This window comes from Hyperolius riggenbachi, chromosome 7 (genome assembly GCF_040937935.1).
Source record: "Hyperolius riggenbachi isolate aHypRig1 chromosome 7, aHypRig1.pri, whole genome shotgun sequence".
Classification (NCBI taxonomy): Eukaryota; Metazoa; Chordata; class Amphibia; order Anura; family Hyperoliidae; genus Hyperolius; species Hyperolius riggenbachi.
Window position 1 is genome coordinate 35,713,824 of NC_090652.1, and position 15,791 is coordinate 35,729,614.

At 44.2% G+C, this 15,791-nt stretch overlaps 1 protein-coding gene and 1 non-coding gene across 14 annotated transcripts in view; both read left to right on the forward strand.

Moving 5' to 3' along the window:
• The window catches only part of LOC137525476 (peptidyl-prolyl cis-trans isomerase G-like), a 309,707-nt gene that overhangs the window by 221,341 nt on the left and 72,575 nt on the right, over positions 1 to 15,791 (forward strand). For 10 of the 13 annotated variants that reach the window (XM_068246576.1, XM_068246575.1, XM_068246574.1 and 7 more), the window contains 5 exons: positions 602 to 802; positions 1,678 to 1,884; positions 4,953 to 5,177; positions 12,696 to 12,890; positions 13,193 to 13,351. In XM_068246576.1, coding sequence (XP_068102677.1) covers positions 602 to 802; positions 1,678 to 1,884; positions 4,953 to 5,177; positions 12,696 to 12,890; positions 13,193 to 13,351 — 987 coding nt within the window. The remainder of the gene's footprint in view (positions 1 to 601; positions 803 to 1,677; positions 1,885 to 4,952; positions 5,178 to 12,695; positions 12,891 to 13,192; positions 13,352 to 15,791) is intronic. The other 3 variants (XM_068246581.1, XM_068246583.1, XM_068246587.1) reach the window with 3 other exon arrangements.
• TRNAN-GUU (transfer RNA asparagine (anticodon GUU)) lies at positions 14,363 to 14,436 on the forward strand. Its single transcript has one exon. It is a non-coding gene; the product is annotated as a tRNA-Asn (tRNA).

Here is a 15,791-nt window from a genome sequence, read left to right on the forward strand (position 1 = left end):
GAGCAAAAATATCACGAATTACTTAAATGTTTTTCCTGCTATTGTTATATTCCAGTTCTGACTGTCCAGTGCACTGACTTTAGCTGTTGGACACAGGTGTGCACACTGCGGCTAGTGGTACAATACCTTCCATAACAGTAGCTGGAATAGCTTCTCACTATTGTTATTTTGCAGTTCTGTGTGTCTACTGACTGTCCAGTGCACTGACTTTAGCTGTCAATTCCCCTTTATGATCATTACCTTGTCGTGGTGAAGGGTCTTGCGTATCTCAGTTAAGCAATGACCTACACTAGTGTGTTGGCACACTCAAGAGGATAAGGTCATTGCTTCATTGTGGACAGACTACATTCTATCTGCTGGATAAGTTTTGGCAAAAGCATTTCTTTTTGGTCATCTCAGGTGGTCAATAAAGCCTACTAGGCCAACACTGGGCCAACACTGCAGAATTAGTGTTTTTTTGGGGGGGTCACTTTAGTGTTATTAAACTACTTTAGACTGACCATAGGGGCTGGATATTCTCCTGGTCCATTTACCCAATATGCTACGGCTGTAAAGTAAAGCTAAGTGTTCCTCTGCTATATTTCCTTGTTTGCATCACTAGGCTTGGCTGATATCACAACTGGGAAACAAGTACGTTGGAATGATACAACAATAGATGTGGGGAGAAATAATGATGATGTGAGGCTGAACCACAATATGGGGGTGCAGAGACCGGTAACAGATGTAGGCCCATCAGTGCAAAATCTGTTGCAAAGATATGAAACTGCAAATACAAAGGGAGCACCTAAAAGAAAATCAGAAGGTAAGGCTGCAGCTGTTGACGTAATATAGTTGTGTAACAACACTGGCTTATACAGTGTATGAGTCTAGTTAGCTTTTTGCCATATGAACGATCTCCTATAGTTCGGACGGAGATATTCTTAAGATTTTACAGTAAGGATTAAGGTTTGCTGGTTTGTCCAGTCCCAGAGAACTTAAGTAAATTAGACCCCATGCAATGTATCTGGTTTGTATCTGCTCAGTAGGGATGGTCAGGGGGATGCAAATAATTTCGAGTTGATCCAGGATTATGCAAATTTATGCAGATTGAAAATGGACCAATAAAATTTTATCTCAGCAGGATTTTATTGGTTCATGTTCAAGCAGCATAACTTTGCATAATGCTGCATCAACTCAAAATCATTTGCATCTCATTGACCACCCCTACTGCTCAGCAGCTGGCTACAGCGGTGTAACTATGATCTATGGCCCCCCCCCAGAAAACCTCTGATGGACACCTCCCCCTTATGTCCAACATGTCCTCTTCCACCCATTGTAGCCATGTAGTTCCGGAAATGCAACTCTCCTCCTTGCAGTATTGACATTTTGTTCTGCAATTAAATCCACCCTCATGTAGAGTGCACAGGAAATCATTGGCAACACCTGTATAATCACCTTTCATGCATGCATTATCCTCTCATAATTAATGAACAGTAAAGAATAGTGTGCAGGTATACTGTGCAGACAAGCGGTAGTGCTTTCCATTGCCTGGTGTAGTATGGTGTGACTGCAAATATAGTTTAATAAGTCTCTGCAGCACAAAGTAATTTACACTATGACAGGTTTACAACTGGTGTGAGTTGCTCATACTTAAGAAAAAAAATCTCCACGCTAAAACATCTGTTTTTATTTTTTCAGCTCCACTCAAAGTAATCAGAGATGAAACTGGAAACCAAGTATACAGAGTGGATAGAAACAATGTGGGGAGAAGTGACGTTCCAAGGCCAAGCTCTAACCAGTTACTGATACAACCAAACGTATCCCCTATGGCAAAACCCATACAAAATCATAATACTGGAAATAATAAGGAAGCACATCAGAGAAAGCTGGAGCAACTTATCCATGGTAAGGTGACCACTGCTGGGGTTACTGTGTATAGTTATGAAATTAGACTCACTCATGTAGTGGTTTTGGGGTTGCTTGGTTGTTCTTGATGGGCCCTCAAACATTTCCACTGGAGATGTTCTGAAACTCATACAGTAAATGCAACCAGAAGATCACATTGGTAAGCGATCACATAAATTGTGTAACACAAGTCCTAAGTCTTTCAATTATTTGATAAGACATCGAGGATAGATGACAGGAAATGTCTCCTACTGCTGCTGCTCTAAAACACTTCTCAGGAATACAAAAGTTCCAGAACACTTCAGGCTGGTATCACATCGGCAACCAGCGTTTTCATTGCGGTGCGATTAGAGTATTGCACCGCAACGCACTGCAAAAAAAACAAGCTTCATAGATACCTGCATTACTGTGCATTAAGGCCTCTTTCACATCAGGACGTTGCGTTTGATGCAACGTTAAGATCGCACAACGTGCCCCTAACGCAATGCATTGTGCACTATAACTTGAACTTTATAGTGCATTCTTTAGCCCTGCATTTGGTGCACCGTTTGATCGCACAGTGATGGAACGAAAACAGCGCATGTGTTACATAAAAAAAAAACATTACTGAGCATGTGCAAACAGTCTAACGCAGCTAAAAACGTGTATAACACATAGCATGCAGCACTTTCTTTTAACGTGCAGCGTTAGACACCAACGCAACGCCTGCACTGTGAACAGCCCATTGATTTTTCATTGCTGTAAGTTATTCTGCATTACATGTTGTTTTAACGTGCGACTTTAACGTAGCACTGTGAAAGAGGCCTACATGTAATTCTTGGCGACAAAACACACCAGAAGTGAGGCTCTCTACTGCTCACTTCCTGTGGTGGAAATACTTATTGCAAGCAATATGTTCTGTCGTAAAGCCAGATTATTTGGTGGTTTGGCGATTTTAATTTTGTGGCGCATGTTGCACGACTGCACATGTGGAATACTATAGTTTGAAAAACGGCGCCTTTATAGTTATCAAACAGGATGTACGTCACTATAAAATTGGCGTCCTCGCATGGGCACTGCAATGCTGATGCCAAACAATTTAAAATATCTGCATCGCCATTGACTTATATGACTTCTGCTCAATGTGCCTCACCGCAAATGCTTTCCCATAACGCGCTGATGACCTAGTGTCAAATCGAATATTTCCGGCGCATTGCACCGCATCCGATCTGAAATGTCCCATAGACTTTAATTGTTTTAGCATCACCCTGCATTAAAATTGAGTAATGTATTGCACTGAAAATGCGCCAGTGTGAAAGGGCCTTAGCCAGACCAGTTCAAATAATACATACAGATGAATGTTGCTGCTGTACACACATACAAACACTTCACAAACCACTATCAGTGCTGTAAAAGGGTTTTTGTAATTTATTATTATTATTATTATTATTATTAAAAATTTTCTTTCTATTTCAATTGTACTCAGATGCAATTATGTGCGGGTTATAAGGTTTTTTTTCCTGTTCTTGTTTTTTTACTTTCTTTGTTTTTTTCAAGTACGGCTTTGCTGTAACTGTGATAGCACCAAAGTAAGAAGCGCATAAGGCTTGATTGAGGCATCAAAAGGTGGATCAGCGCATCACCAGGTCGCCTCCGAATGGCCTCCAATCAGAGGTGCGCTGAGCCCCCCCAGATTGGAGGCCATTCGGAGGCGACCTGGTGATGCGCTGATCCACCTTTTGCGCAATTTTCAATTTTACTTGGTGGCGCACCCAGGCTATGCATATGCATAGGTTAGGATTTAGTTAGTGTTAGGTCCCCTCCCATAGGGGGATGACTTCTTCGCAGTGGGAGGGACGAGTACTTAATAGGTTGCATGCAAGCTGTTACAGAAAAGCAACATCCTCCAATGGTAGACAGGTCATGTGTATGCTCGGTGTGTATTTTATCCCATAAGTGGGGCTTACACTCTCTTGCAGGTAGGCACTTATCTGTTTTTAAGTAGCGCTGTTCATTTCCTTGCCATTGATTGAGGCATCGCCTGAGTTTTCAAAGCATCACCCATAGGAATATCATAAGGACTCGGGGGCCCTGTAGGGTTAATTTACTGGTGGGTGAGGTGTCAGGAGGGGCCCCAGGTTACCGTTACCCCATTGCAGCAAATCTGGACTAGAATAATTAGAAATTGTCTGTAATGAAGTGGTTCAAATTTGCCACCTTCTCCTATGCGATATAAGGTCATGGCCACCATTACTGAAAGCTATATAAATTAGCGGTTGTGTGTAGGGATGGTCAATGAGGTGCAAATAATTCAGAATTCATGGAAATTTTAATGCGAATTTATGCAACTTGAAAAATGAGCCAATTGAATCCTGGCAAGGTGGAAATTAACTGTTCCATTTCTAGTTTGAAGCTAGATCAATTTGCATACATACTTTGCATAATCCTGCATCTAATCAGAATTATTTGCATCTCCTTGCCCATCTTTAGTTGTGTGATTTCAGTTTCACACAGTGTCCACAACAAACGTTTGTTTGTTGTTTTTTTGTAAGCATACCTGAAGTGAGAGGGATTGAATGAACAATGCAAATTGCCTGGCTGTCTGCTGATCTATTGCTTCTAATGCTTCTAGTCATAGACCCTGAACAAGCATGCACATTAGGAGTGTTCCTTATGTAAGTCTGACTGGACTAGCTGCATGCTTGTTTCAGGTGTGTGATTCAGCTGCTACTCTCATGAGGGACAATCCAAATATAATTGGAAATAAATGTTTCAACACGTTTCATGGGTGCTGGCCCGCTTCCTCAGGGAAATGAGAACAGAGGTGCTTATGCTCTTCTACACTGCTGTCAAGGCACTGTACTGACATGAGGAAGTGAGGCCAGAACTAGTGAAACGCGTTGTCCTTATGTGCATGAATGAATAAATGTGTTTTTTTTTTCAGTTTTCTCTCTCTCATGTACTACTTTTCAGTTATTGATACCAGTTTATACCTAGGGTGCCTTTACCAGTGTTTTGTAAGATAGGGCAAGATAAAATATTTGAAACTAAATGTTGCTTTAATAAAATATTTATTTCATATTCATCAGACTCACAAGACACAGTTGACATTGATGTTCAAAACCAAGACTGCAGGAAGGATAAAAAGGAAAAAAAGGATCTGAGGGGAAATGATGGGACAAAACGCAACTCTAACCAGTCAGCTCAAACTCTCACAACACAATCAGATGCATCTCCAAAACCAGGAACCCCACAATGCAACAACACTGGAAGGAAGGGAGCTCATGAAAGACAGCCAGAGCAACAAATAAAAGGTGATCATCACTGCTGTGGTTAAATCATCATGAAATTATATTGACTTTTAGGGCCCATTCACACTAGAGCGCTTTGCCGACGATTTTTGAAAAACGCTCAAGTGCTATAATACCCTATGGGCCCGTTCTTACTTGGGCGATTTGCGTTATTCGCCGGTGATTAACGCAAATCGCCAAATGCAAACGTGTAGCCTGCACCATTTTCAGGCGATTTTCCGGCGATCGCGTTTAGTGCTATAGAAGCGCTAATCATGATTGCGGAAAAATCACTGCCGCGTCCAGTGATTTTTTTTCCGCGCTAATCGTTTTGTGCTTTTAAGTGTGAATGGGGCCTTACAATGTTTGAATATGGCTGGGTCATCTCCATTGACCACCTATATTTCAGCTGGAGATGCTCTGAAGCCATTGCACTAAGCCTGGGGGAAATCATACTGGTTAGTGGACCATAAGAGGTACTATGAAAGTTTAGACAGGAGGGGAGATCGCTTAACTGTACAGCACTCCCACATTGGTTTCTGCTTAAAGCAAGTCCAAGGTGAAAAAGCAGAGGAATCGGAGCCCATAAATGGGTGAGGGAATTGTTGCAGACGCTTACCCCAGTGTACATTATCTCCTGAGAGGCAAATTGTCCCAGTACAGGCTCTGACCAGAGGAAATTGTTGACCTATGAACTGGATGTAATAGATAGCGGAGAGGCCGCCGCGGCGGTGAGCGGCATGGCGGCCGTATCCGCGTCTCAGCCGGTGGCCTCCGCCGCGCAGTTACATGTTGGAGTTTTGCTGGGTCCCTCAGTTGCACATAGACTGAGGGCTACGCGCGCACGCCAGGCGACAGGGCCTTTATGCAAGTAGAAGGGGAGTCAGCTGATCCGCCGGTCAGCTGACTCCAGTAGTGCTTCGGATTGGCTGAGTGACTGGGGTGGCGCTGTGGAGCGCTCTGAGTATATATAGGACCTGCCTGTCAGTTGCTCTTCGTCTGCTGTTGCAAATGTTACGTGTTGGCACTCAGACCTTAGTCAGATCCGAAAGTGTGCAAGAACCAGCAGGAGCTGGGGATCCACACTTAGTCAGATTCTGTTGATAGCTTAAAGTACTAATTGAATTGTATTATTTGTTATGACCCTCTGCTAGCCTTGACTACTCTTCTGATTCTGTGCCTTTACCTATCTGATCTTGTTGCCGACTCAGCTTATACCTCACTCTGATTCAGTCTTCTGTCTTTGTACTGTACTTGTCCGTGTGTTGCCGATCCTGCTTGTCTGACTCTTCTACCCTCACCAGTGAGCTTAGTTCTGGTGAGGGATTCTCAGTTTAGTATTCACCTGCTCCTCAGGTTGATAGCTGCAGTACAGTCCAGATAGCTGGTACAGAGTACAGATAGCTGCAGTACAGTTGCAGTGCAGTACAGCTGCAGTACAGTACAGTCAGCAATACTGTTTGTGCCACTTCCTTTTCGCTTACAACTCCTGCAGTTGTTTCACGCCCATAAGAATGCAGGGCATCCCGGGGCTGCTCGAACTCAGGACCTACTGGCCAGATGTGTATGGTGGCCTTCTTTGGAACTTGATTGCAAAGAGTTTGTGAGAGAGTGCTCTGTGTGTGCCAGAAATAAGCCCTCTCGTCAAGCACCAGTTGGTACGCTACAACCGTTGCCAGTGCCAAGTGAACCATGGACTCATTTGTCTATGGACTTTGTAGGAGCACTTCCCAGGTCAGAGGGCAAGACGGTCATCTGGGTGGTAGTTGATAGGTTCAGTAAAATGGCTCATTTCGTCCCGTTGAAAGGACTCCCCTCGGCCCAGGAATTGGCTGATCTTTTTTTTCAGCACATTTTCCGGCTGCATGGCATTCCGGAGAATGTGGTGTCAGATAGGGGAGTCCAGTTTGTGTCGAAATTCTGGAGAGCTTTTTGCCACCAGCTCGGTATGGACCTGTCATTTTCATCAGGCTACCACCCACAGACCAACGGACAGACCGAAAGGGTTAACCAGTCCCTGGAGCAATTTCTTAGGTGTTATGTGGCAGATGCACAGTCAGATTGGGTAAAGTTCCTGCCATTTGCAGAATTTGCACATAATAACCTAAAGAGTTCCTCTTCAGGTTTTTCTCCTTTCCAGGTGGTTTCGGGTAGATCTCCCAAATTTTCTTCAATACCAGTGGCATCTTCTCCTTTTCCGGCTCTAGAGGATTGGCAAAGGGCATTAAAGGAGATTTGGGTGCTAGTTAAAAGGAATCTGGGGAAAGCCTTCCAGACTCAGAAAAAACAGGCGGATAAGAGGCGGTCTGTAGAGTGGAGGTTTTCCCCAGGAGACATGGTGTGGGTGTCTACTCGGCATCTGGCCTTAAAGCAACCATCACCTAAGTTGGGACCCAGATTTGTAGGCCGATATCCTGTGTCCAGAAAGATTAATGATGTGACATATGTGATTGATCTCTCAGCTAGCATGAGAGGTGTGAGATCATTTCATGTTTCTTTGCTGAAGCCTGCCGTGCATGTGGATTCCTCTCCCACCCCCCACCCTGTGATAATTGACAGCCAACCTGAGTATGAGATCGAGAAGATTTTAGATTCTCAGTTGGTGCAGAATTCTGTACAGTACCTGGTCCATTGGAAAGGGTATGATCTGGAAGAGAGAACTTGGGTGCCAGATTGCCGCATGCATGCTGAGGAGCTAAAAAAAGAGTTTCACGAGTTACACCCTGAGAAGCTGTGTAAGAAGTGTCCAGGGTCCACTCCTCAGGGGGGGGGGGGTACTGTAATAGATAGCGGAGAGGCCGCCGCGGCAGTGAGCGGCATGGCGGCCGTGTCCGCGTCTCAGCCGGCGGCCTCCGCCGCGCAGTTACATGTTGGAGTTTTGCCTGGTCTCTCAGTTGCACATAGACTGAGGGCTACGCGCGCACGCCAGGCGACAGGGCCTTTATGCAAGTAGAAGGGGAGTCAGCTGATCCGCCGGTCAGCTGACTCCAGTAGTGCTTCGGATCGGCTGAGTGACTGGGGTGGCGCTGTGGAGCGCTCTGAGTATATATAGGACCTGCCTGTCAGTTGCTCTTCGTCTGCTGTTGCAAATGTTACGTGTTGGCACTCAGACCTTAGTCAGATCCGAAAGTGTGCAAGAACCAGCAGGAGCTGGGGATCCACACTTAGTCAGATTCTGTTGATAGCTTAAAGTACTAATTGAATTGTATTATTTGTTATGACCCTCTGCTAGCCTTGACTACTCTTCTGATTCTGTGCCTTTACCTATCTGATCTTGTTGCCGACTCAGCTTATACCTCACTCTGATTCAGTCTTCTGTCTTTGTACTGTACTTGTCCGTGTGTTGCCGATCCTGCTTGTCTGACTCTTCTACCCTCACCAGTGAGCTTAGTTCTGGTGAGGGATTCTCAGTTTAGTATTCACCTGCTCCTCAGGTTGATAGCTGCAGTACAGTCCAGATAGCTGGTACAGAGTACAGATAGCTGCAGTACAGTTGCAGTGCAGTACAGCTGCAGTACAGTACAGTCAGCAATACTGTTTGTGCCACTTCCTTTTCGCTTACAACTCCTGCAGTTGTTTCACGCCCATAAGAATGCAGGGCATCCCGGGGCTGCTCGAACTCAGGACCTACTGGCCAGATGTGTATGGTGGCCTTCTTTGGAACTTGATTGCAAAGAGTTTGTGAGAGAGTGCTCTGTGTGTGCCAGAAATAAGCCCTCTCGTCAAGCACCAGTTGGTACGCTACAACCGTTGCCAGTGCCAAGTGAACCATGGACTCATTTGTCTATGGACTTTGTAGGAGCACTTCCCAGGTCAGAGGGCAAGACGGTCATCTGGGTGGTAGTTGATAGGTTCAGTAAAATGGCTCATTTCGTCCCGTTGAAAGGACTCCCCTCGGCCCAGGAATTGGCTGATCTTTTTTTTCAGCACATTTTCCGGCTGCATGGCATTCCGGAGAATGTGGTGTCAGATAGGGGAGTCCAGTTTGTGTCGAAATTCTGGAGAGCTTTTTGCCACCAGCTCGGTATGGACCTGTCATTTTCATCAGGCTACCACCCACAGACCAACGGACAGACCGAAAGGGTTAACCAGTCCCTGGAGCAATTTCTTAGGTGTTATGTGGCAGATGCACAGTCAGATTGGGTAAAGTTCCTGCCATTTGCAGAATTTGCACATAATAACCTAAAGAGTTCCTCTTCAGGTTTTTCTCCTTTCCAGGTGGTTTCGGGTAGATCTCCCAAATTTTCTTCAATACCAGTGGCATCTTCTCCTTTTCCGGCTCTAGAGGATTGGCAAAGGGCATTAAAGGAGATTTGGGTGCTAGTTAAAAGGAATCTGGGGAAAGCCTTCCAGACTCAGAAAAAACAGGCGGATAAGAGGCGGTCTGTAGAGTGGAGGTTTTCCCCAGGAGACATGGTGTGGGTGTCTACTCGGCATCTGGCCTTAAAGCAACCATCACCTAAGTTGGGACCCAGATTTGTAGGCCGATATCCTGTGTCCAGAAAGATTAATGATGTGACATATGTGATTGATCTCTCAGCTAGCATGAGAGGTGTGAGATCATTTCATGTTTCTTTGCTGAAGCCTGCCGTGCATGTGGATTCCTCTCCCACCCCCCACCCTGTGATAATTGACAGCCAACCTGAGTATGAGATCGAGAAGATTTTAGATTCTCAGTTGGTGCAGAATTCTGTACAGTACCTGGTCCATTGGAAAGGGTATGATCTGGAAGAGAGAACTTGGGTGCCAGATTGCCGCATGCATGCTGAGGAGCTAAAAAAAGAGTTTCACGAGTTACACCCTGAGAAGCTGTGTAAGAAGTGTCCAGGGTCCACTCCTCAGGGGGGGGGGGGTACTGTAATAGATAGCGGAGAGGCCGCCGCGGCAGTGAGCGGCATGGCGGCCGTGTCCGCGTCTCAGCCGGCGGCCTCCGCCGCGCAGTTACATGTTGGAGTTTTGCCTGGTCTCTCAGTTGCACATATACTGAGGGCGCCAGGCGACAGGGCCTTTATGCAAGTAGAAGGGGAGTCAGCTGATCCGCCGGTCAGCTGACTCCAGTAGTGCTTCAGATTGGCTGAGTGACTGGGGCGGCGCTGTGGAGCGCTCTGAGTATATATAGGACCTGCCTGTCAGTTGCTCTTCTTCTGCTGTTGCAAATGCTACGTGTTAGCACTCAGACCTTAGTCAGATCCGAAAGTGTGCTAGAACCAGCAGGAGCTGGGAATCCACACTTTGCCAGATACTGTTGATAGCTTAAAGTACTAATTGAATTGTATTATTTGTTATGACCCTCTGCTAGCCTTGACTACTCCTCTGTCTTCTGATTCTGTGCCTATGCCTATCTGATCTTGTTGCCGACTCAGCTTATACCTCACTCTGATTCAGTCTTCTGTCTTTGTACCGTATCTGTCCGTGTGTTGCCGATCCTGCTTGTCTGACTCTTCTACCCTCACCAGTGAGCTTAGTTCTGGTGAGGGATTCTCAGTTTAGTAATCACCTGCTCCTCAGGTTGATAGCTGCAGTACAGTCTTAATCACCTGCTCCTCAGGTTGATAGCTGCAGTACAGTCTTAATCACCTGCTCCTCAGGTTGATAGCTGCAGTACAGTCTTAATCACCTGCTCCTCAGGTGACTAGTTACTACGGTACTGTCCTCATCACCAGCTCCTCAGGTGATCAGAAGCTACAGTACAGTCTTGATCTCCTGCCCCTCAGGTGATCACCTGCTGCAGTACAGTCTGAATCACCCGCTCCACGAATGATCAGTATACGTTGTCTTACTGTGCATCACCCGCTCCTCGGGTGAACCTATCACTAATTCATCTGTGTCTCCAGCCTGCTGGAGTACTGATTCCAGTGTTCTATAGAGATACCTCCCTTTACCAGCTCCCCTGGGATAGTGGGTATCTCTATCTATATTTACTGTTGCACCAAACACTTATCTTACACCTGGGTGTCCTGTGTCTTGTTATACTTGCATTATTGGTGATTCTGCAGATCACCACATAATCAGGTATAACATCTGTATTATTGGTGATACTGCAGATCACCAATAATCAGAAAAACTGTTCTTGCTGACACCGATCGTTACACTGGATCTAGGTGGCTGAGTAACAGCTTAGTACCACCACTCTGACCACGCTCCTGATGTTCTCACATTTGGAATAAGACAGTGAGAGTGGTGTCACTGAGATGCTGTGCATGTTCGATCAGCTAAATCCGGCTCAAAGGTTGGCAACTACCTCTGGTTGGGGCCTGTATCAAAATGATTTGCATGCAAGCAAAGCATCTCAGGAGAGAGCAGACACCACGGTGTCTGCAACAATGCCCTCACCTATTTATGTGCTATGATTCCCCATTTTTTTACCTCGGATGTCCATTAAAGCGGTATAAATCTCAAATTTTCCTCTTTGCTATGAAACATTACTTGTAGTATAAAACTGATAGAAAAAAAAAAGACGACGACTAGTTTACTAAAACAACCCCTTCCTCAGGGGCTGGAGGGTGTCTAACCATGTGATACATCTGGATCATCTATAGGGATGAGACAGGCAATAAGGGCTCTGGAAATTTGGGTGCACCATGCACCGCCATATGCCGTAATGTGTCAAAAGACTGAGCCAAAATTACTAAAAACCAGCGTAATTCAGCTGCCAGCAATAGCTGAAAGTTGAACTATATCTTACCCCTGACTCCATGGCGTCCTGAAGAGGGAATAGTAATTAGCGCCACTGCAAATTTTGCAGGAGCAGGGTGACCCATTTTTTGGCTTTGTCCTGCATCCAACTTTCCCAGTGCCTTAATTACTTGAATGCCTTTAGGGAATCTTCCCCACACCCCAACAGACAGCACAGATACAGCAGAAAGGAATGGCAGTGCTTCCAAACAGACGCTGCACCTGAATTGACTACCTGCACAAGTATGCAGAGCTCGAATAACGGGCAGATTACACACCTTGCATTCAAAACAGGTACAGTAAAAGGAGGGCGTTAGCTTCAACATAAGTTGTGCACAAATTAACCCTAATAGACTCTCCCACGGTGATGACAGGCCCCCACGGGAGAGACCTAACCACTAGTCTAGATCAAGTAAAGTGTCTAATATCCCACTATCTGTCAATATTGGGAACTAGTGCTTTCTGATCGGAGGTCAGATATTGTTTCTGCCCTTACGTGGACCCCAATCAATGTTGGAGAACAAGTGAAGTGATTCACAGGTGCTGGATCCATCTACTGAGAGCCAGGATATATGCCAGCATGCATGCCTGGGTGCTGGGCCAGTTTACGCCAGCCCAGCACACAGGCATACATCCTGACTCCATTTCAAATTTAAACTTCTTAATTTCTTCTTTTATTAAATAAGAAAATCAAATCAGTGCTCAGTAGCACTTCTTTAACATGATATGAGACTAACTATGATAGAAATAACAAACAAAATAGATAATCAGTAACTTTATGCCATATATCCATTACCGGGTTATAGGTATATTACAGCAAATCTCTACCTAAATGTATCTATATTTTTATTATCTTCATAACACAAGAAATGAATGACAGTCTTGCTGGAACCCACACACCCAAGAGAAGTGATGAGAAGAAACATGTCAGTAAGAGGTCAAACTCAGGCCAGAGACTAGAACCAGAGCTACAACCATGCAACATTTCCGGACCCTCAAAAGACTATGACACTGCAAACAAAAGGAGATCACAGGGTAAAAAATCAGAACAACAAATCCAAAGTAAGGGTGTAAGAAAGTTAAGAAATGTTGATTAATTTTATACTTTATCTTTTTTTTTATATACTTTTACTCCTCTATTTCAATCTTTGTTACTGTCATATACAGTTTTTATATGCACCTTGGGGGTTGTCATGAACAGTAATTTCATTTTATTACACAATGACAATAAAGTGCTTGTACCTAAAAATACCCTTTTTGTTTATTGTTTTTATTGCATAAATTGTATCGTCTTTTTTTTTTAAGTGCTAAATGCTAAAAGTAAGTTTTCACATACTTACACATTTTTTTCATTTTTTTCTCAGATTTCAAGTCACAAGATAGATTAGAGAAATGTGAAGAGGACAGGCGAGTAGGCCAACATAATGATGCTGAGCGAAGCTCTCTATCTCCAAGGAAGATGAGTGAGAGAGAACAAGCCATGTTTAATCATTCAAGATCTTCACAACAACAAAGAAACTATGGTACAGAATCAGCTGCTGAGACAGTCTAAATTATTTGTATTTTTATTTGGGGGTTTTTACACAGGGATGCTCATCCAGATTCTGGATATCCGGGTAACCCGGATATCCGACCATTTTTACGCTATCCGGCTGGATCCGGATTCCAGATTGTTGGGCCCAAATCCTGGTAGCTATCTGCAGATAGTTTGACGCATGACCCGGATATCCAGGGATATTGCAGATATCCGGATCCGAAACCGATTACAAAGATAAAATCCCGTTCCTCCTCCTCCTCCTCCTCCTCTTTCATGGATCTTGTCTTCCAGGGATTTGTAGGATGTCAAAAGCAAGCTCACATACATTGGCCAGGAATCAAACCCAGGTCAACTGCTTGGAAGCTATGCTCACCACTATACCACCAACGTTTCATGCTGAAGCCAGCCAGTTCACTCATCTCTTCAACTACTAGAAAGGCCCAGGAGTAGTCTTAGCTACCGTAATATCTATGTTACGGCAGGGCCCTTATTACACTTTCTCTTATAGGGCTATGGAAACCGTTTTGCCCATGCAATAAAGTGAGGTGCAAAAATGAAATCATGCCTAGCAGAGGATGGTTTCAATCCATCGACCTCTGGGTTGTGGGCCCAGCACACTTCTGCTGCGCCACTCTGCAGTCTGCTTACAATTGTATACAATCTTCAAGTTTAAGAAGGGTGCATTAGTTGAAATAGTTACACTACAATCTATGTTACAGCAAGGCCCTAATGACACTTTCTCTTAAGGGGCTATGGCCGCCGATTGGCCCATGTGGTAAAGCAAGGTATAAAAAACAAAGTACACCTGGCAGAGGATGGTTTCAATCCATCAACCTCTGGGTTAGGGGCCCAGCATGCTTCCACTGCACCACTCTGCTGCCACACAGTGAATGCTTTGTTGTAGGAAAAAGTGGTGTTAAACTTTTGTGCACCTTTTGTGTTCAACAGTTGTCCGAAGAGAACCCCAGATAGCCATTTAGCAGCAACTTCATGCACAGTCTCTGTGGCGCAATTGGTTAGCGCATTCGGCTGTTAACCGAAAGGTTGGTGGTTCAAGCCCACCCAGGGACGGCATTGCCTTTTGTGTTCAACAGTTGTCCGAAGAGAACCCCAGATAGCCATGTAGATTCATCTCTCTGAACTGGCTGTCTTCACCATGTAACGTTGGTGGTATAGTGGTGAGCATAGCTGCGTTCCAAGCAGATGACCTGGTTTTGATTCCTGGCTAATGTATGTGAGCTTGCTTTTGACATCCTACAAATCCCTGGAAGACAAGATCCATGAACAGGGAGGAGAGGGTGGATAGGGGTATTTTTCACCTTCCAAAACGTTTTGGAAGCATTTTAAAGGGTACTTCCGGTTTTTCTATCCAGATATCCATATAGGTCGGATATCCGTGGATAATGCGTCCAGATATCTGCGTTCACGCGGATATCTAAAAGGTCGGATTTGCATATTTGAACCGGATCTGGATATCTGGTGATCCGGATCAATTTCGATTTTAATAAGTACTATCCGAGCACCCCAGGTTTTACATTTTTCTGAACAAAATGAAAGTCAGAGTAACCTAAAACCCCAGTTCACCACCATACCTGAATTTCTAATTGTTAGTAAAAGTGAATAGGGTCTATGCCATTATTTAAAGTTTACCTGAGGCAGTTTTTTTTTTTTTAAATATCTTTATTTATACACAAAATTTTTTCCACCAAACATGTACAATAGGAAATCATTAACAAATTCTTTCCTTCTCTAGTTAAGTTTAAATACCATAAATATTCTTTCTTACTATACCCCCTATCCTCATCCTCACATTGACTTATGACTTCCAATATTATAACTAATTTTTAATATCAATAAAAAAGAAAACAAACCATTTCATACCACTCTCTCATACCATCCTCATCTCATTCAACACTCATTCATTCATGTACCGGGTTAGTCCTCAAATATTTCATCTATAATATATGGGTTCTTATATTATCAAATCTCTGCCAACGAGCCCATGGTCTTCCATCATTTCTCATGCTCCCCACATTTCTTTTTCATATTCTTTTGATTTCTTGAACTGTTCCCATTGGGTCCATCTACCCTCATGCATCCCTACCCTTCCCTGCACATAACTGGTCAATTCTTCCATTTTTTGTATTTCATTTATTTTACTAAACCATTCTTTTATATTGGGGCTTTGAGTTGTTTTCCAATGTCTTGCCACAAGAACTCTAGCCACGTTGATCAAAAATTTAAGTAAAGAGTTCCTATATTTTTTACTTGGCCAGTCGATGCAATGAAGGAGAAATAGTGCTGGGTCCTCCTGAATTTCCAATGCCATCATCTGATTAACAAAACCCCTAACTTCACTCCAAAATTTCTTCAATTTACTACATCCCCAGAATACGTGTAACATATCTCCTTTGTCTTCTTCACAT